Genomic DNA, 18658 nt, shown 5'->3' with positions numbered 1-18658 from the left:
TGAATTCTAAAGCCAGTAAAGGGCCCCTCCTATAAAGCATCTTTGCTTGATGTTTTAATTAATTAATCCATCCACTCATTCACATTCATTTAATCATTCTTTCAGTCACTAATTTCTTGTATTTATTTAGTAAACAAAACTACATTGAATGTGTCAGGGAGAAATAGGATGGGGTGAAGAAAAGTCACATTTCTAATGTGGTTTCAAGAAAGAAAAGTTGGAGAAAAGCAATCTAGGTTGAAGAGGGGAAACTAAATAGTATTCATTTGAAAGCTAAGACCAGGCTTTCCCACACATTTCGGACTGTGATGGGGAACCCTGGAAGAATAAGGACACTGCTCCTTTGTTCAGCCAAGTCAATCTCTTATAAATGAATTTGATAAGACAGTGGCTAGAAATGTATTATATGCTCACCAAGAGTTTGATTGAATTTGAGAAATTTGAAATGAAGGGAATTGAGTGCATTCTAAAACATATCACATCTCCCAGAAGGAGAATCTGGTAGATTCATTGTTTCTGTGTGTGTGGTGAAGAGCTTGGCCGCACCCAAAGAGAGGTCTGGCCTGTGTTCCTGGCTGACTTCTAAACTCTTGGAATTTCCCAGGTGGTGAGAATGTTCTTGTTAGTTATTGTGGGCCCCTCCAACACGCCTGACAGTTGGGGACTTTGGGCCCTGTGACTATGGGGAATTTTTAATGCTAGACCTGGCCAAGGTCTCTCAAGAATAGTCTCTGGACACTGACAACGAGCAATCCTAGTAAAGAATTTGAACAGATGCAGCACAAAGAAAACTTTTTCAGATTTTTCTCATAAGGGCATCACTGGAAGTTGGGTGAGATCTGGAAAAGCAAGGAATGGATTCAAGCAAAAAAGAAAAACACCACCACCCTGTTGAAGACTACTGCTGACTCACAAATCCACAAATCTCAGGAACTTGTCTGGAGGCAGGCAGATGCCAATGTGAGAAGGTGTTTTCAAAGAGCCATTTTGCCCAAAGCAGCCTTCTCCACACACATCTGTCCAGGAATTTGCCCTCCTGTCTCCTCCCTGCATTCACAAAACCTATTTGTGAATGTCCTATTCACTGTTATTTTTATTTAAGAAGAAAGATGCTTCTTTTCAGAAGAAATGGCCACCGGTATAAAATTACTACATTCAGAGCACTTTATGTTGAAGTCTTTCAGCTCAGATAAATATATGTGATGGGAAAGCTGCATGGTCTGGAGCTTCACCTATACTTTAGACACTGAGACAATGACAGCACTTAAAGAAGACCACTTTCCTTCTATCAGAACTTCATATCTGTTCATATTTGGTGCATATGAGCACACCTTAGGTTTTGCATTGCCTTTTAAACAATCACTATAATGATGTATGTTACTACCCAAACTTTTTTCTTTCATGAATATATACTATACAGTGGCCACTAATGCCGACTTATAAATAATTCTGAATACCTGGATGCTGCTTCATTGCAGGTTGTGTTCCTGTCATAAATCTTATTGCTGTTTTAGGATGGATTGCACCCAAAAGGGCAATTTCTCAGAAATAGTAATAATGTAAAAGTGCTATGCTGTAGAAAAGACCAGTCACAACAGATCACATTTTGTAGCATTTTATTTATGTGAAATGTTCAAGAACAGTCAAATCTATAGAGACATAAAGTAAATTAGTGATTGCCCAGGGCTGGGGGAAATTGGGAATAACTTCTAAAAGGGTACAGGGTTTTCTTCTTTGGGATGATGGACATATTTTAAAATCAGTTGTGATAATCACACAACTGTATAAATATACTAAGCACCATTGAGTTGTACCCCATTTGTATGAGAATGTGGCATTGTGCGAAGTTCAGGTAAAACATGGACCTCAGGGCTAAAGAGGTGTGGGTTGAAATCCTGACCATATCATGCATTAGTTGTGTGATATTTGGCATGCTTACCCCTTTCCTGATCTGTAAAATGGGGGGAAATAATAGTATCTGGATAAGGAGATTCATGTGAAGATGAATGGATCGTACCTTTGAAGTGCTTAGCGCAGTGCTTAGACATCACAAACACTCAAGAAGCAGCTGTTTTTAAATGGTTTCTGTCCCCGTGGAATGTCTTAGCCTATTGTGTGTTTAGGCCCTGAGAAGTAAGATAGTAATTGATGTAAACTTCCCCTGCTGGGTTGTAGGCCCTTTGCAAGATCAGATTTCCTTCAGTTTATTTTAACATAGCTTCCAGTATCAATTCTTACACACCTAGTAGGAGCTAAATCTGTATCTGTAGAATTTAGTTGACTATGATTGGCTCCTACACTAAACTGGAAGCTTCTTGAGGGTATCATGACTTGTGTTTGAGCCCTACAAGGTCTATCTCAGCAATGGATACAAATAGGTCAGCAGGAAACAGGTGTTGTTTTTATCATTAAGTTCTTTTAATCAGCAGGCAAATGAAATTTCTAATTCTTTAAAATAGATTGGGTTGGTTGCCTTCCCAAACTCATTTCTTGCCTCCCTCTCCAGTCCTCCTGGCTGTCAGCGTTCCGATTTTATCTGGGTTCTCAGGGGCGAGTCTTGTTCAGCCTAAACCGATCCTTTTATTTCCATTCTCCCTGCCAGTGATGTAAGCTGTAAATGGTGCATTCTGGCTAATGAGATATGAAGGCAAGTCTGAGGAAGTTTTCCTTTCTCCTGAAAAAAGATAAACTAGGAGAAAGGTGCCTCTTTCTGCTGCAGCGTGGGGTGGTGACGTGTGGAGGTGGGGTGGACAGCTTGGCTCAGGGGAAGACAACTAAAGAAGCTATAAGAGCAAAATGGAAAGATTGTGGGTTTTTAATGAAGTGTTGGCCACGGAAATAACCAATACTGGAGTTATAAATGTTTTGCTATGTGAGATAATAAGTCTTGCGTTGTCTTGGTCATGCTACTTGGCATTTCTGTTGCTTGTCACTGAAAGTTTCCTGATGTACTTTTGTATTTACTGTTCCCACTCCCCTTTTAGGTCAGTTCTGGGCGTGGGAGCATTAATAGGAAGAGTAAAGGATTATAAACCAGGGACTGAAGAGGCCATGAGGGATCAGTAAGTAACTAACCAGGTATTTTCTTGGTTAACTTTGATTCAGACCTCACCTACTTTAAACAGTTAGAAGAGGCTCATGTGTTCCACATCCCTACTTTTGTGATGGCAAAGAGACAACTACTTGATCATACATAAAAGGTGGGAAAAAACCTTGTTTTTATAAAAGTAAAAATATATACATATAATCGTCACAAGAGAGAAGTGCATCTGGCATTAAGTTTTGGCCACTGTGGCCAACAGTGATGTTGGACAGTCAAGAACAGACACTTACGTAGGCGCTGTAACCAGGGAGGAGAAGAGTTCTTTGGTGAACAGGAAAGGATTCTACCCAAATTACTGCAAGAAAATGAACATGAGCAGGAAGTAAAAGGAAAGGAAACTTACTCAGGGCACTGGGTGTAGCACCTGCCTTGGTGGAGGAAGAGAGGGTGTTCCGGCTGCGCCTGGCACTTTTCGCAAAGATCAGCTCCAGAGCAAGAGGCACAGTCTTCTGTACAGTTCTCACAGCTGCCACTCCCCACTGAGGGCCACATGCCTTGGGGACAGGAGGCGACGCAGGCCTGACCCAACAGATATGTGCCTGCAAACCCAGGGAAGAAGGCAGATCAGGTGGGCACCTTGTGTCGCTCTGACAGCACCTACATCCATGCAGAGCACTGGCACTTGCAGCAGCTTTTTAAACTGCCCCAAAGACACGAGTGATTCAGGTTTACCCAAATATGTATCAGTGATGCTAAGTCTTGCAGCATGAGGCAAATCTCTAAAAGGAAACTGACAACAGGAGGCTTTTGCCCTGTCCCTTTTACTTTCCTGCCTATACTGGCGCGGGCCACTCTGGGGCTTCCCTTTGCCTAGGTGATCAGTCCATGAACACCTTCGCCTGTCTTCCTGGTGTAAGAGTTATACGCACAGCTTGGTGGAGTCTGTTCTGCTCCCCAAAGCCTATCTCGTTAGGACCCTAACATAGTAGCAACTCTTCTGCTCAATGGATGGTCCATCTATTTATTTTTAATTGAAAAAATCAGAGAGCACCATTAATAAAGAAAACAATTTAAAAATCACCCTCAACTCCAAAATTCCAAAGATTTCTTCAATTTTTGTATGAAAACTTCCATATTTTGTGGGAGTAGAATCATGGCACACCTATCGCTTTAAATTCTGTTGTTTTTGTGTCTCATCTCACTGTTGACATTGCACATTCCAACATAATGATCACTTTAATGGGAGCATGACATTCTTAATTCTTCATGTTAATGCACCATGTTAATAAAAAAATATCTCCTAATTCAGGGAATTTGTTAATTTATGATGTTTTGTTTTTATAGATGATGAAGCAATTAATTTGTTAAGCTGTTATGTATTGCTCTTGTGCTTTTGTTCCCCTAAATTCAGTACCAGAAAGGAAGAAAGGGTAGTAGGTAGTCTACCCCACCAGATTCTCTACTTTAAGTCCTCTGTTTGGGCTAATGCACTCTAACAGAGCAGTGGAACCTCTAGAAATGTCAAGTACCCAGTCACCCTAACAAATTCTGTGGCCAAAGAAATTGCTAACTTCATGATGCTTTGGACAAGAAACATTTCTTTTTTCATTTTGGTCCTTTGAGAGCCAGTTTTTATTATAGGTCAGTGTTTGGGTCCCTGTGTTGCTCCAGAGTAGTCACTGTGATAGGAACACGTGATGCTAATATACATGAGTTCCAATGAATTGGCTTGGCCACTGCCACCTCCTGTCATACTCCACACTAACCTTCCTGGCATGAAGTGCACAGGGCTTCAGATTCATTGCAGGTTTTACAAGAAGAATGGCAAGGCTGCTGTTTTCTCAAAAGGTCTGTATAGAAAAAGAAACAAGAAGTCAGTCTTCATTGAGCAGGCTCATAGTATTACAGTGTTGGAAAAGATTTCATGGGTAATCTTGTTTCCTTTCTTGCCCCAAATAGAATCCTTTGGATTTTGCAGTAGCTAAATGTTGGCACCTGGCCTTGGCCTACTGTGTGGACTTCATTCATTATTTTTTTTCTCTACTCCTTCATTGACAGTTGATTATCAAGACTTTCTTTACAAACTTCCAGAGACAGGATAACCTTCAATACTAAGGGGATATTTGAACTAACAAAGGTTACTTCTTTCACATATTAAAAATGTATGGGGGTGTTTGGTGCTTGTGTGTATGCACACATGGATGAGTTATTTCCCCATGATTATTAGATGGCTAGTTTTCTTCACTCCAAGGTGATAACTAAGAATTCATTGTGTCTTTCATGAAAAACTTATTTGCCTTTTTTTGTTCTTTGGAACCAGATTTCATAATTGGTCAATGTTTGGGTCTCTTGTGTTCTTCAGAGTAGCCATGGTGGAAGGCAACCTAAACTTATTTCACCTTAAATTTGTCCCAAATCATCATTAATTATCAGCAAAATGGAGCCACTTACGGGCTTTCTGGTTGGTCAAGTGATAAGCAGGCCAACCAGGGAAACATTAGAGCTGTTTCCCCTCTCTCTTTCCCTCCAATAGTATTTGATGGGCAGGCTTTTCAAGGAAGTCAGCAATTCCAAGGGACAGTTTCAAAGACATGTGTAACAGCCTCAATGACATCATTCAGATCGTGACTAAATTTCAGTAATTGTTTGGGACTCAGCATGACTGACAAGGGAAAATTAGAAAAAAAAAAAAAAAAAAAGTTCTAGCTCAGAATGTGTCATATGAATGACCCTGACCCTCGGTCAGCTCTTACGTTGGCAGCTTGCCGTTTCCCTCCCTCCCTTCCTTTCTTCCTTCCTCCCTCTAGCCTTACAGTTCCTTTCTTCTCTTTGAGTCACTCGGCAGAGTTGGCTCTCTAGTCACACCTGCCTTCAGATCCCAGCCGTGCTGCTCAGGTAGGGTAACCGTGGTTGCAGTAATTAAACTCTCAGAGCCCTACTTTTTCCATGTCTCTAAAATGAGAGAGTGATCCTTCCCTGACAGGACTGTTGTGAAGACTAAATGAGATAATGTGGGTAGAGTGCACACAGCTGCTCAGCGCATGGTAGCTCCTCTGCCTCCTTTCTCCTCTCTCCTGATTTCCTTATTTGTTACTGTCCCACCACATTTCTGAGCCTTTTGTTTTATTCCCCTCTCTCGTTCCTCTGTTCTGTACCTGGAGTGGCACCAGGAGGCATGGCTTGGTTTCCACGATGGCGCTCATGGTTAATTAGCTGCTGAGCCTTGCTACAGGGGACACTAGATTCGAAGGTAGGTAGGCGGATATGGGTGAGATATAGAGATATACATGATTGTCCATCCTGCCATGCTGAGTGGCAGGTTTTTCCTAGTTTAGAGAGAAAAATTTGCCCTGGTTTTCCAGTAGACTGACTGATGTCATCTCCTTGGCGGTGGTGGGGGAGGGAGGGCTGTTAAGACCTCAACTAGCCCTGTGCAGAGCAATGCTGGTCATGAGATTTTCACAGAAGTGGTGCCCATGATTTAACATGATTGAGTCTTTTTCCTGAAGGCCCCTTTACCCTGACAAATCCCATAACCCAAAAAAGAGGGCAGCAGAGAGATAAGCAACAATTTTGTTGGTAACATCAGTTCTCATTAATCAACAGAGAAATGCAAATCAAAATCACAAAGTGATATCACCTCACACCTGTTAGAATGGCTGTTATCAAAGAGACAAGAGACATGTGCTGGTGAAAGATGTGAAGAAAGGGAACATCCCATGGACAATTGGTGGAAATGTAAATTGGTGCAGCCAGTATGCAAAGCAGTATGAAGGTGCCTCAAAAAATTTAAAATACAACTACCATATGATCCAGCAATCCCACTTCTGGGTATATATCCAAAGAAAATGAAATCAGTAACTCAAAGAGATATCTTCACACAATGTTCATTGCAGCATTATTTACAACAGCCAAGACATGGAAACAGCCGAGGTGTCCATCAATGGAAGAATGACTAACGAAGACATGGTTTACAGTTGTGAGTACATGAAACAGTTCATTCTTATGTTCTTATTTATTAGTTATTGTAGTATTATTTTCCATATGAACAACTGTAAACCAATGTTTGCCCCACCTTGTCTATGCAATGGAATATTATTCATCCATAAAAAGAAGGAAACCCTGCCATTTGTAACAACATGGATGGATCTTGAGGGCATTATGCTGAGAGAAATATAGAGAAAGACAAATGCTGTATTATCTCACTCATGTGTAGAAGCTTAAAAAATCCAAATTCACAGAACCAGAGTAGATTGGTGGTTGCCAGGGGCTAGGGTGGTGGAGGGCATGGTGGAGGGAATGGAAGAAGGTGGTCAAAGGATATGAACTTTTAGTTATAAGGTGAATAAATTCTTGGGACATAATGTATAGCATGGTGACTATAGTTAAGAATGCTGTATCGTATAACTGAAAGTTACTAAGAGAGTAGATCTTAGAAGTTTTCACTACAAAAAAAGGTAACTGTGGAGGTGGTGGATGTGTTAACTGATCTCACTGTGGTGATCATTTCGCAGGGTATACACATATCAAATCGTTGTTACACATTGAAACTGCATATCATATGTCAACATATCTCACTGAAGCTGGGGAAAAGAGATGCTTATTTAGTGGCTGAGAGCAGTTATTCAAAAATTAATAAAATAATATTTGTCAGATATTGAGAACCTTGAAAATCTTTAACATATGTCCTGGCCATGGGCTGATTTTCTTTTGATTTTATCATTTTAAAATTAAAACGGTATAGTGACAAACACATACATTTTTATTATTTTTTTCATATTTGCATAAAATAGAGTGTATATATCTACACATACACATGTGTTTACAATTATATATTTCATATTCTGGCAATTTGATATTTTACTGCAATACACTTGGTATAAAATTCTGTAATGTCCTCATGACTCCACTAGAGGGTACTCTGTACACACAGTTAACAGCAATTAAGTGTGGGCAAGGGATAAAGTCATCCCAGCCAGGGCTCTTGATCATAAAGTAGTGATTTAATCTTAACAAGTAAATTTGACCTTGACCATAACTTCTCTTTTTGTCTGCTCCAGAAATTCTAGACTGTACAGGACCTAAAAAAAAAAATTATCTTGACCAGGAAAATGTGTCCATCCTTCAAAAATAATTATAGCTCAACCACATACAATAGGGGTTCTGTGTATTTTATTTTATTAAGTAAGCAATACTTGCATGGTTCAAAATGTACAAAAAACATATACCATGAAGCCTCCCTCCTAATCCCTTTTTATATAAACTGCATCTATTCACACAATTTATCACATTGCCTTTTTTGTGTGTAACTCTATATGGAGTGCCCCCCAAAATGTATACACACTTTGAATAATTATTAATTCCAGTGGGTTAATCTGAAAAGAAAGAAACATCAGTTGAACTATCAGCTGTTAAAATGTGTAGACATTTTTGGGGACACCCTGTACTTTGGAGACCATTCTTTATCTGTACGTAAAGGACCCTTCATTCTTGTTCATGGCTCCATAGTATTCCACTGCATGGAAATATCATACTTCATTTTTCTAGTCTCCTATTGTAACCATTTACTTTTTTTCCAGTCTTTGCTATTTCAAATAATGCTGCAGTAACTAAGGAAGTAAAAGTTGCTTTTTCAGCCTGTTAAAGAGCTGCAAGGACAGAGGCTTTCTTTTCTTGATAGCCTCCCTCTCCCAGGCATAACCACTTAGCACATCAGGAATGCCTTTAAATGTTCTAGGAGTCTCTGCTGCTAAATTTCCCCCCGTCTTTCTCCTTTGAGCACCCACTTATATTTTGTGTCGTGGTCCCCTCCTTTCATGACTCCTTTGTCCCACTTGCTCCTGGCCGCCCAGCTTCTTGGGCTGATTTCAGCGTCGCAGAGCTGCCGGTTTGTTACGACCGCCGTCTCCCTATTTCCCTGTTACCTCTTTTGATTTGAAACTTCCACTCTCGTCGCTTCTGCGGCAGGCTCTTCAGCAAAGATGGGCTTGAAGTGAGCACAGGTTCTTTTTTATTGAAAAGAATAAAGTTTTATTTTTTTAATACAAAACGGATAAAGAAGATAAAGCTCGCCCATCACCTTACCACCCAGAAAGGTCTGCTGCAGATACTGTAGCACGTAGGTTTCTCGTCTTTACAGTGAATGTGTGAGTATAATTACACGTGTATATATGTGCAGTCATTTACATCTTCCGTGTCTGTAATACTGACCCTGCATTTTGCACTGAATCACAAATCTTACGGACATTTTCTCTTGCCATCGAAATTCCTTGTAAACATTATTTTTAATGGTTTGTGTATTTATTTGCATGAACCATAATTCGTTAAATTTTTTCTTTAAAGGCAAAAATGTAGGGTTCATGTTGTTAGTGCTGACCCTACGTTTTGCATTTAATATTTATAAATATTACAGGCATTTTGTCTTGCCATTAAAGTTCATTATAAATATCATGTTAATGGTTTGTGCATTTATTTGCATGACCCATAAATCTCTTAAGTTTTTTGTTATTATAAATAAAGCTGCAATTAACGTCTTTGCGAATACACATTCTTGGTTAAGCAGCCAGGACTCTGCCTGGCTCTTTGGCATCCCAGCTGAGCATTATCTGCTGCCTTCTTTCTGGGACTGTTTTCCCCCAGACCTGTATCACTCTCCAGGCCTCTAGTTTCTCTTTATAATGAGCCAGGGCAGGCTGTTTTGAAAGTGAACTAGTGTTTCATGTGTTAAAACAGGATCAGGTTAAAGGGTTAGGGAATAGATTAACTTTTATTGTGTCATCTTATGTGCTTGGAGCTTTATATGTGTTCTTTCATTTAATTCTCAAAATAACCTTGTGTGAGGTAGTTTCATGTTCTCATTTTATAGATGAGGAAACTGAGGCTCCGAGAGGATGTTCAGGGTCACATAGCTAGTAAAGAACAGAGCCAGGATTTGAATTCAGACATGCCTGTCTCTCATCCACTAGAGAGATATCGTAGTACTTAATTTGGATTGTAAAATTGTTTGGTAGACACCAAAGTAGTGCTGTACTGGGAAATGGCTCTTCAGAACACAAAACAAAACAAAAAACTTAACTTTTTTGTGTTTGCCAATTTCCGTGGTATAAATACTCCCACCATAGCTGATTTCAAGCTGCCAATTATTTTACAACACACTTATAAAATTCCTGGATGTTTAGCAATCGGTGCAACTGGATACATGTGGCCTCTTCATAGCACTAGGCTCAAGGTTGAATTACTTACCCAGGGACGTGTTTTCTGCACTCTGAGTTCTGATTGGTTAACTAAGTAAAAACGATGTCCTCGTTTCTAAGTGAGGCAACTGTATACATCGACAAAGTCCTTCTAAACATCAGATTTCCGTGGCATCTTTAAAGTTCTCTAACGTTTAGTTACTACTAGCAACGTTATTTCCCACCATTGAGGTTTTTTTCACACATGAGTGACTTTCAGTGTTTGTGACTGTGGGATTCCAGTCTTTCTCAGAGCATAGGAATTAAGATCAAAAGGCAGGCTAGTGATAAATTGTTAGGATGTGGTCAAAGATAGAAAGTTAATTCACCGTATCTGTGCTTTGTAGATTAGGCTACCATCAGAAGGTGTAATTAGAGCCCACTACAAACGTGGTTTCAATCAGTGATGGGACTAGGTGGGTAGGCCAAATATGCAGGACTTTCCGGTATCACCAGGGGGAAACCACTTAAGAAAATCCAAATAATTTAACAGTAATGGAGTAAACTGTTTCCATACCCAACAGTGGTTTCAGGAAACCAGCTGAGGCCATGATCTCTTTTCAAAGCCCGTGGCCTGCCACACCTGAACATGTCCACCAGCGGGGACTCTGCGTGATGCCCAAGTCTCTCCAAAGCCATTAGCAGCCTATTTAATATTGGTGCTGTTCCTGGACTAATTACCCTTTATAATATATGAGTGACTAGAACAGGGAACTTGGGGACGATCTATACTTTTGTCCGGTGCCTTTTGGTGGCAGGAAGAACAGAAGTTAAGCAGCTCTCTTTGGATATTACTTAGTTTTGGCTGGAGGATCTGCCAGGCCTGGCCTGACCTGTAGGGAAGTATCCATCCGTGCACGAGAGTGAAGGATGGTGGCCCTCTCCTCACTGTCACTCTCATCGTGAGTGGCCACCTTATTAAAAGAGGAGTTCAGTGAACTCCAGTTGGATTTTTATTTCAAGGGTATTTCCCCAATACATGCTGACATAGACAGTGGGGTGGTCATGGTCTTATTGTTGGATGTGAGCATGATCTTATTGTTTCCATTAGGGCAGCGATTTTCAAATGGTGTGCTGCAAGAATTTTTCAAATACGCAATACCTGACTATTTAGTCAGAGGCATTGGTCTCTTTTCCCTTAGATTGTCAAATTTAAAAATGAAAACAGCCAGCACAACAATAGCCACCCGGTGTGAATGAATCAAAATTATACCTATTTTTTTTTTTTTTGTCAGATCAGCAAAAAAATATATTTTTGGTGTGCCACAGAATTTTTTTCATATTGATTTTAGTATATTATTGTTTTTTAAAATCCTCATCTGAGGACATTTTTTCCATTGCTTTTTCAGAGAGAGTGTAAGGGAGAGAAAGAGAGAGAAACATTGATGTGAGAGAGACACACTGATTGATTGCCTCCTGCATGTGCCCCCACCAGGGCTGGGGATCGAGCCTGCAACCTAGGTACGTGCCCTTGGCCGGAATCAAACCGGGACCCTTCAGTTCGAAGGCTGACACTCTAACCACTGAGCCAAACCGGCTAGGGCTTTTATATTGATTTTAGAAAGATGTTTCTCTCTCTCTCTCAGTCTCTCTCTCTCTCAACATCAGTCGGTTGCCTCCTGCATGCTCCCCAACCGGGGATCAAATTTGCAACCTGGGCATGTGCCCTGACCAGGAATCAAACCCGCAACCCTTTGGTGTATTGCTTCAACCAACTGAGCCACACTGGCCAGGGCAGTGTGCTGCAGAATTTTAGTAATCAGTTTCTGTGTGCCATGAGATGGAAATGTTGAAAATCGCTGCACGGGGGTAGTGTGGGCGAAGGAAAGGACTGAAGTTTGTCCCCGCTTAGCTTCCCTACCTGGATCTGCATCTGTGTTTAATACAATAGCACTACCTTGCCCGTATCACCTAGGCAGCTACATTCTCTCATAAACACCCTGTAATTTGTCTGGGCTCCCTCTACATTGACCCAGGATGACTGCAGTCTGGTTTCCATCCTCTTAAAGGTGTGGCTGGTTAGAGTTTGTTCCCTGGAACCCCCCTACCCCCTGTCCTGTTACACCCTCCACCTTGTTTTTTTTAAGGGAAAGAAGTGGGGACCTTGACTCAAATACTCCTAGCACTTCATGGAGTTTCTTTCCCATTCCCTGTCCACTTCAGTGGTGCCTAACCTGTGCTGGGGAAGCTGAGTCTTACCTCGCTCAGTGAAGGAACAGTTTTTTCTCACTGTTAATAGTCTGCATGTCTTATTTCCCAGGTCGTAGAAGTGGGAAAGTGCAGCCCTGGCCTTGACGTTATTGCTTTTGTCCAGCCATGAGAAGCATTCTCATCTGCTTCCCGAACCTTTTATTGCTGCTAAATCCTCAAATGGACTAATTCCTTTCTCTTTTCAAAAACATTACTTTTCAATAGTAGAAAATGCAGAGGGGTGGGTGTGGTGCTTTGACAAAGGGGAGCAATCAAGGCCTGGTTTCTGCTTGCAAAGTGCGTAGTCCAGTTGAAAGGGACGTGTAATCATTTGGGAGATCAAGTCTGCTCTGCCTCTTGGCTCCCTGGACGTTTTCATCATCTGGATGCCAGATAAAATACAGATGTTCTGAGCTAGAAACACAGCACCAGACTATTTTCCCCCTTGGCCTGCACGGCCTCTTAAATGCCTGAATGGCAGACAAACTCGTTTTCAGCATTTTGGTTCAGCTATAACTCACGGAAGATATACCAGTCTGGATTGAATGATTTCCTTCCCAGCTCTGTCTCTGAAATCGGCCTGTGTTCTCCGTGGCCTTTGGCTGCTGGGTTTGGGATGGTCTCTGAGCTGCTTTCCTTTGTCATGTACGCAGCGCGGTCCCGGTAGACAGCAGCCACAGATGTCCCTCCCCTGGAACCCAGCAAGAGCCCTTTCTCCTGCCCCTGATCTCTCACTCTCTCCAGCCCTTAGAAGACCTCCTTTCAGCTGCTGTTGCTTCTGCACTGAGATGACCTTTTAAACAAATCCTTGCCTCGAAATCAAACGGAGAGTGTCTCTTGTTTTCCTGAGGGTCTCCACAGAGACAGAGAGTTAGATTTTCCCAGTGGGAAGAGGATTTTGTTTTCTAACCACCTCGGATGTGGAGAGGCCACTGAAGTTTGTAATCACCTTGCAAGGAAGCCTGTGACTGGGGCTCTGAGGCTCGGAGGCCATCCTGAAGGCTCGAGTGGGAATGATACCGGTGGGCCCTTACTGTCAGAGCCCAAGCTCCCACATCCTCCCTCGCTCCTGCCCCTCTCAGGGCCCCCACTTTCCCTCTGCAACTGGAGAGGGCAGCTTTTAAAAGGCAAGCTTGAGTGATGGCCGTTTCTAATAATCCCCCCGGACAGATCAGCTGTTTTAGCTTAAGTCCCAGTACTTCAGAGCAGGTCTTCCTCGCCTCACTGAAATAGCCTACTCTGCTGGCAGTTTTCCTTCACCTCAGCAAAGAGAGATGTGAATGATAGCAGCTATCCTGAAATCTTCGAGAAGATGGTAGTCGGGCCATTTCTCTCTGACTCTTTATGCGCTCGGAGGTCTGCTCCACCCTGGTGGAAACTCAAGTGGCCGGGCCAATCATAAATTACCCTTTGGGCTTCCCTCCTGGCCAAAGGCCAGCTACAGCCTCCTTCCCTCTGCTGCCTCGAGCATCAAAGAGACCCAGTCTTGATTCTCATTTGAAGCTTTTGTTTCTCTGCCTGGCCACATTGCTTGGTATCCCAGAAGCAAGGGTTAGGGAGGGAGGGACAGAGGCTGCGAAGGCAGCTGGCCACCTGCGATCTCTCTTGGGAGACACATACCATTCCAGAATTTGCCTTCCATCTGGGTCTGGGCGGGACCCACACACGTCCCATGCAGCAGCTGGAGCCCTGCTGGGCAGCTGCTGCACTCGCTGAAGCCCAGGCCGGTGCAGGTTTCACAGGCTGGGTGGCAGGGCTCACATTTGTCCATCTCTGGGTCGCCGTAGAAGCCAGGCCCACATGTCCTCACGCAGCTGCCACCTAGGGAAGAGCACAGACAGGAAGCGTGAGGGCGGGGCCCTGGTGGGTTGAGCTCAGCGCTCTGAGCAGGGCCAAGTTCTAAATGGGCCTAAGGGAACCTCAGGAACATTTTTTGGTTTGATTTTGTTTTAAAAGAAACCAGGATGGTATTAGCTTATTTCAGCCAATCAATGTGTCTTTAAAAACCTAACACTTTAAGTCCTTTTTTAACGGAGAATTTAAATTGGCTCTCAGCTCAAAGGGTTAAGAGCACAGAATACAGAACTCGACATTCTCAAGGCCTTGAAAAAAAACTACAAATAAAATGAATCTCTATAAAGAAAACAATGGGGGATCATTTTAGGCTTTCTGCCCCACTCTCTCTCACACAAGCATGCAAGAGCACGGGGTTACTGGTTCTTTAATTGGAAGACTCACAGTATATTCCTTTCCTAACCATCCATCTTCATCAAAGTCAATGAATTGACCACAACCGGAGGAAAAGGACCTTGTTTAACTTGTCCAGTGCTCAGGAATAGACAGCATGAATTACGTCTCAAGGAGAGAGTCATGGTTCTGAATATTCCAGGTGACTTAGCTTCCAAAGCATTGTCTTCAGTGTCCCGCCATCCCCCACATTCACTCATGCTTCCATCTCTTTGGAGATATTTGAGGTTAATTAGTGAAATAGGAACTATGCTTCAGGAATAAAAGCAGAAAGAACTAATCCCAGCTAATGTTTACTCTCAAATCAAATTAAAATTTCTCCTTGGACAACCCACACACGCAGACCCTGAAACCAATCGAACAGCTCTGTTATTTCCGGTGGAGCTCTGGAGCCCTGTTTTCACTTTGTTTGATGCCACTGGCAGGCTTACCCAGGAGGAAGAAGCCCTCTTCACACCAGTAACACTCATTCTGGTCACAGTAGTCACAGTTGGTATCGCATGCTTTGCATTCAAATTTTTCTCTGTAGGTCTTCACAGGACAGATTTTATAACAGTGGTGTTCAAACCTAGGGAGAAGATAGAGTTTCTTCCATGAGCTACGCTGATGTTTTTCTCTTAGCCACCATAATTTAATCTCCTCTTGTATGTCTATGCGTCATTCTTAACAGTTGGAGATATTTGGAGAAAACTTCCTCTTGGTCTGTGTGTGCTTCCAAACAAGCCATTAATCACCTTCCTCTGGACCTCTGAGCTGCCCTTCTCAGGGCAGCTGAGAGGAGGCTCGGGAGAAGGGCAGGGGTGCTGATATATATTTATGGAGTATTGATTATGTATCAAGTATTAGCTTATTTAAATCACCACGCAATTCCCATATGGTAGCTATTACTTATCTTTAATTTCCAGATCACGGACTTGAGTCTCAAGGTTAAGCGTTCAAAGTCACATAGGTAGTTAAATGTGGGACTGGGATTTTAATCAAGGTCTGTTTGAACAGACAGTTTTCGTGCTTTTGCCCCATGGCACTTACAAGGTCTGAAACAGCTTAGTGTTGGGTTCAGGTAGCTTACCAAAATGTCTGCAAGCAGATTATAATTTTTTTCTTCTTTGTAACAAGATTATTACCATGGACATTGAAGTGCCTTAGCTTTTATGTATACATATTTTTATAGCTACTGTTCATTATTCTCATTCTACAGTAGAATACTCCACTTAATTACAGGCTCATTGGAAGGGGGAGCAGAATGGAGTTGATCTTTGCCCTTTGATGGATTTTGTAGCATCAACAAGATATCAGAGGCCGGCTTTGCATTTCTTTCTCACTAACTTCTATTGTAGAGTGTTTTATTAGATGCGTTCAAAGTCACTAAATATTCTAAAGGGTTATAAATGTACGTTTCCTGAAATAAACATCACAAGTTTTACCCTTAGTGATATTGGTCATGTTCTTTTGAGTGTACAGTAGGCCCTTAATGTGGTCAATATGTTCTGTGACTTCAAGTGAAATGATGTATAATAAAATAGGCTAATTGATATAAACAAGAGTTAAGTTCCAATGACATCTCATAAACATTATAACAAAGTCACGCTGAACGAAATTATGTTACTCAGGGGCCTGCTGTTTTTTTTCTCAAAGGGTTTTATGAAACATGTTCATTAGGGGGCAATGGTGAGTTGGAGAGGCTGACGGGGTTGGCTCCAAACTTTAGCAGAGGATGCTCTCAGGTGATAGAGGAAGTAGGTTCAGGTCAAGGGGTGTCTACTGGTGTCAAAATGAAGAAGGGTAGAGTTAGGCTAGAGGGACACAGAGTTATAACAGGGGTAAAGGAGAGTTCCTCACCCACTCTGCATTTTGGGTCACTATTTTTTGGTCTAAGTCCTTCTTCCTTGGTTCTTCAAGGAATAGTTTGTGCCCTCACCCATGTGACCTCACCCAGGAACGCTTGCATTTGTGCTGTTTATCTCTGCTTGATGTGTCTGTGCAGGCCACATGCTGGGTAAATGCCAACTGTGAATATGCTGACAAATCCCTTTCTGCTCATTTACTGTCATCTGGTCTACCTTCTAATAATCAAATCTGGAGGCCTCTTCTCTACCCCTCCTCCCCTCTTTAAATGGAACAATAATTTAAATCAGGAGGTCAGGAGTGCAGTGATGTAGAGACACAGCCAATGCTGAGAATAATAGGCTACTCTGGGAAAGTTGAATTAAAACCATAAGGTTAAGTAATGGTAAGGTTAACTGGTTGTTTTTAACATGTTTCAGCTTACTGGGTTTTCTTTCCCATCCACCTCACTCCTTTTAATGTCTTCCCACCCTCTGCCACATTTTAAGCCCCTTGGAATCAAGCCCATTAAAGGTGAGGAGACCCATATCTAGACCCCCCCCCCCCCCCACTAGCTTGTTGTGCATCATGGGAGAATCCATAGCCTCTCCGAACTTCAGTTTTCCCTTCTGGAGAGCAACATTGATCCCATGTTCCTGACAATGTTCTTGGAAAGACGAAGAGAAGAAATGGATGTGAGAGTTTGTTTATCACAAATCTCCAGTTCTTAGGCTGATAGGGAGGAATTATGCAGCCTGTGCATTAGCTGGGCCTTCCTTTTCTTTTCACCTCCTTTCATTTCTTAATTTTTATTCCAAGATAGGCACCAATGTACCCTGGAAGGGAGACTAGATTGGGAGGTGACGTTGAGACATGCAATGTTTGATTCGTAGATTCGTATTAGAGAATTTTGGGGGTGATAGTTATCTGTATTTCATTTAACTTAGTGGTCTGTGTCTTTCATTACCCGGGGGATGATTGAGAGCTAATGTAGCACCTGGCTTCATCCTGCATCATCCAACTCTTGTTAAGTACAAGGTCTCCATGCAAACATCTGGAAACAGCTTGCCTGAGATTGGGTCTATTATTAAGATCTGTCTAGAACCAGAAAGGTCTAAATCGTGGTCACTCATGGCAAGATTCCTAGACACCAGTGTCAGGTTGGGTGCCTTCCAGGACCAAGAAAGAGAAAGCCTCCTTTCCAGGCAAGCAAGCAGCTGGGCTCTTACTGCTAAATCCAAGAATTGTTCATGAATAGCCTGACAGGGCAGAGTTGCTTCAGGCTGCAGGGCCTCTTTCCTTTAATCACTGATTTAGGATTAAGTAGGTAATGCTTAAGCTGCAGAAAAGTTAGTGCTATGAAAAAGAAGGCCAGACTTACATGTAATACCCCGTAACACATGATGTGCAGTTTCCTGGGTCATCTGGAAAAAAAATTATAATAATGAAAAATAATAATTGCCAAGAGTTCATCATTTGGAAAAATAGGCTTTGGAAAAGTTGTATCTTGAGATAATCTTCTGGGATAGTTTTATGAAATGTACTGTCCAGAAATGGCATTTGAACAGATTGTACCATTTTTAACTAGTACCAAGTTGTAGGCTATGATTTATCTTCATCAAAGCTAGTAAAATAAAAGTTCTCATAAATACTTGGCCCTGACTTTCAAGGAGGAATAGGCCCACGCTACTGGGTCTTCAAATTGCAGACCAGGAACCATCCACTTTGCGAAACTCCCGGCCTCTGATGAGATAAAGGCATCAAGCATATCCACACATACACACACTCGAAAAGGGGTTTCAAGCTTCCAAACCCAATGATGGGCTTTCCATGAGTTACCCCAAATGCCTGCCAATGTGAGGGATTGTTATCTGGGAGATTCCTTTGAAATTTGGGCAGTTGTTTTTTTTCCAATACAGTATCCACTTTGTGTTCTACACTTCACAACCCTCTTAAAGGAACTGTCCTGTTCTCATTAAGTATAATGATTCAGTGTGTCCCTGTTGGCTCAGAGAAGGACTCTTTCCTACAGCTTTCAGGGGACTTAACAAGAGAGAAAGTACATTGAGAGTCATGGACTCAGTCTATTTCCCTTCTTCTTAACCCTCCCAGAAACATGCCA

General features: G+C 42.0%; 1 protein-coding gene across 1 annotated transcript in view; it reads right to left on the bottom strand.

Moving 5' to 3' along the window:
- PCSK5 (proprotein convertase subtilisin/kexin type 5) overlaps positions 1-18658 on the bottom strand; it is a 381372-nt gene that overhangs the window by 18821 nt on the left and 343893 nt on the right. The window contains exons 25-30 of the mRNA XM_087822706.1: positions 17918-17960; positions 15144-15280; positions 14086-14286; positions 8968-9048; positions 4810-4893; positions 3447-3642 (exon numbers count right to left, since the gene is read on the bottom strand). Coding sequence (XP_087678832.1) covers positions 3447-3642; positions 4810-4893; positions 8968-9048; positions 14086-14286; positions 15144-15280; positions 17918-17960 — 742 coding nt within the window. The remainder of the gene's footprint in view (positions 1-3446; positions 3643-4809; positions 4894-8967; positions 9049-14085; positions 14287-15143; positions 15281-17917; positions 17961-18658) is intronic.

Source organism: Miniopterus natalensis, chromosome 12, assembly GCF_054644295.1.
Source record: "Miniopterus natalensis isolate mMinNat1 chromosome 12, mMinNat1.hap1, whole genome shotgun sequence".
In the NCBI taxonomy this organism is placed as follows: domain Eukaryota; kingdom Metazoa; phylum Chordata; class Mammalia; order Chiroptera; family Miniopteridae; genus Miniopterus; species Miniopterus natalensis.
The sequence above is the reverse complement of the archived record's forward strand: the minus strand, read 5'-3'. Positions and strand labels throughout refer to the sequence as shown.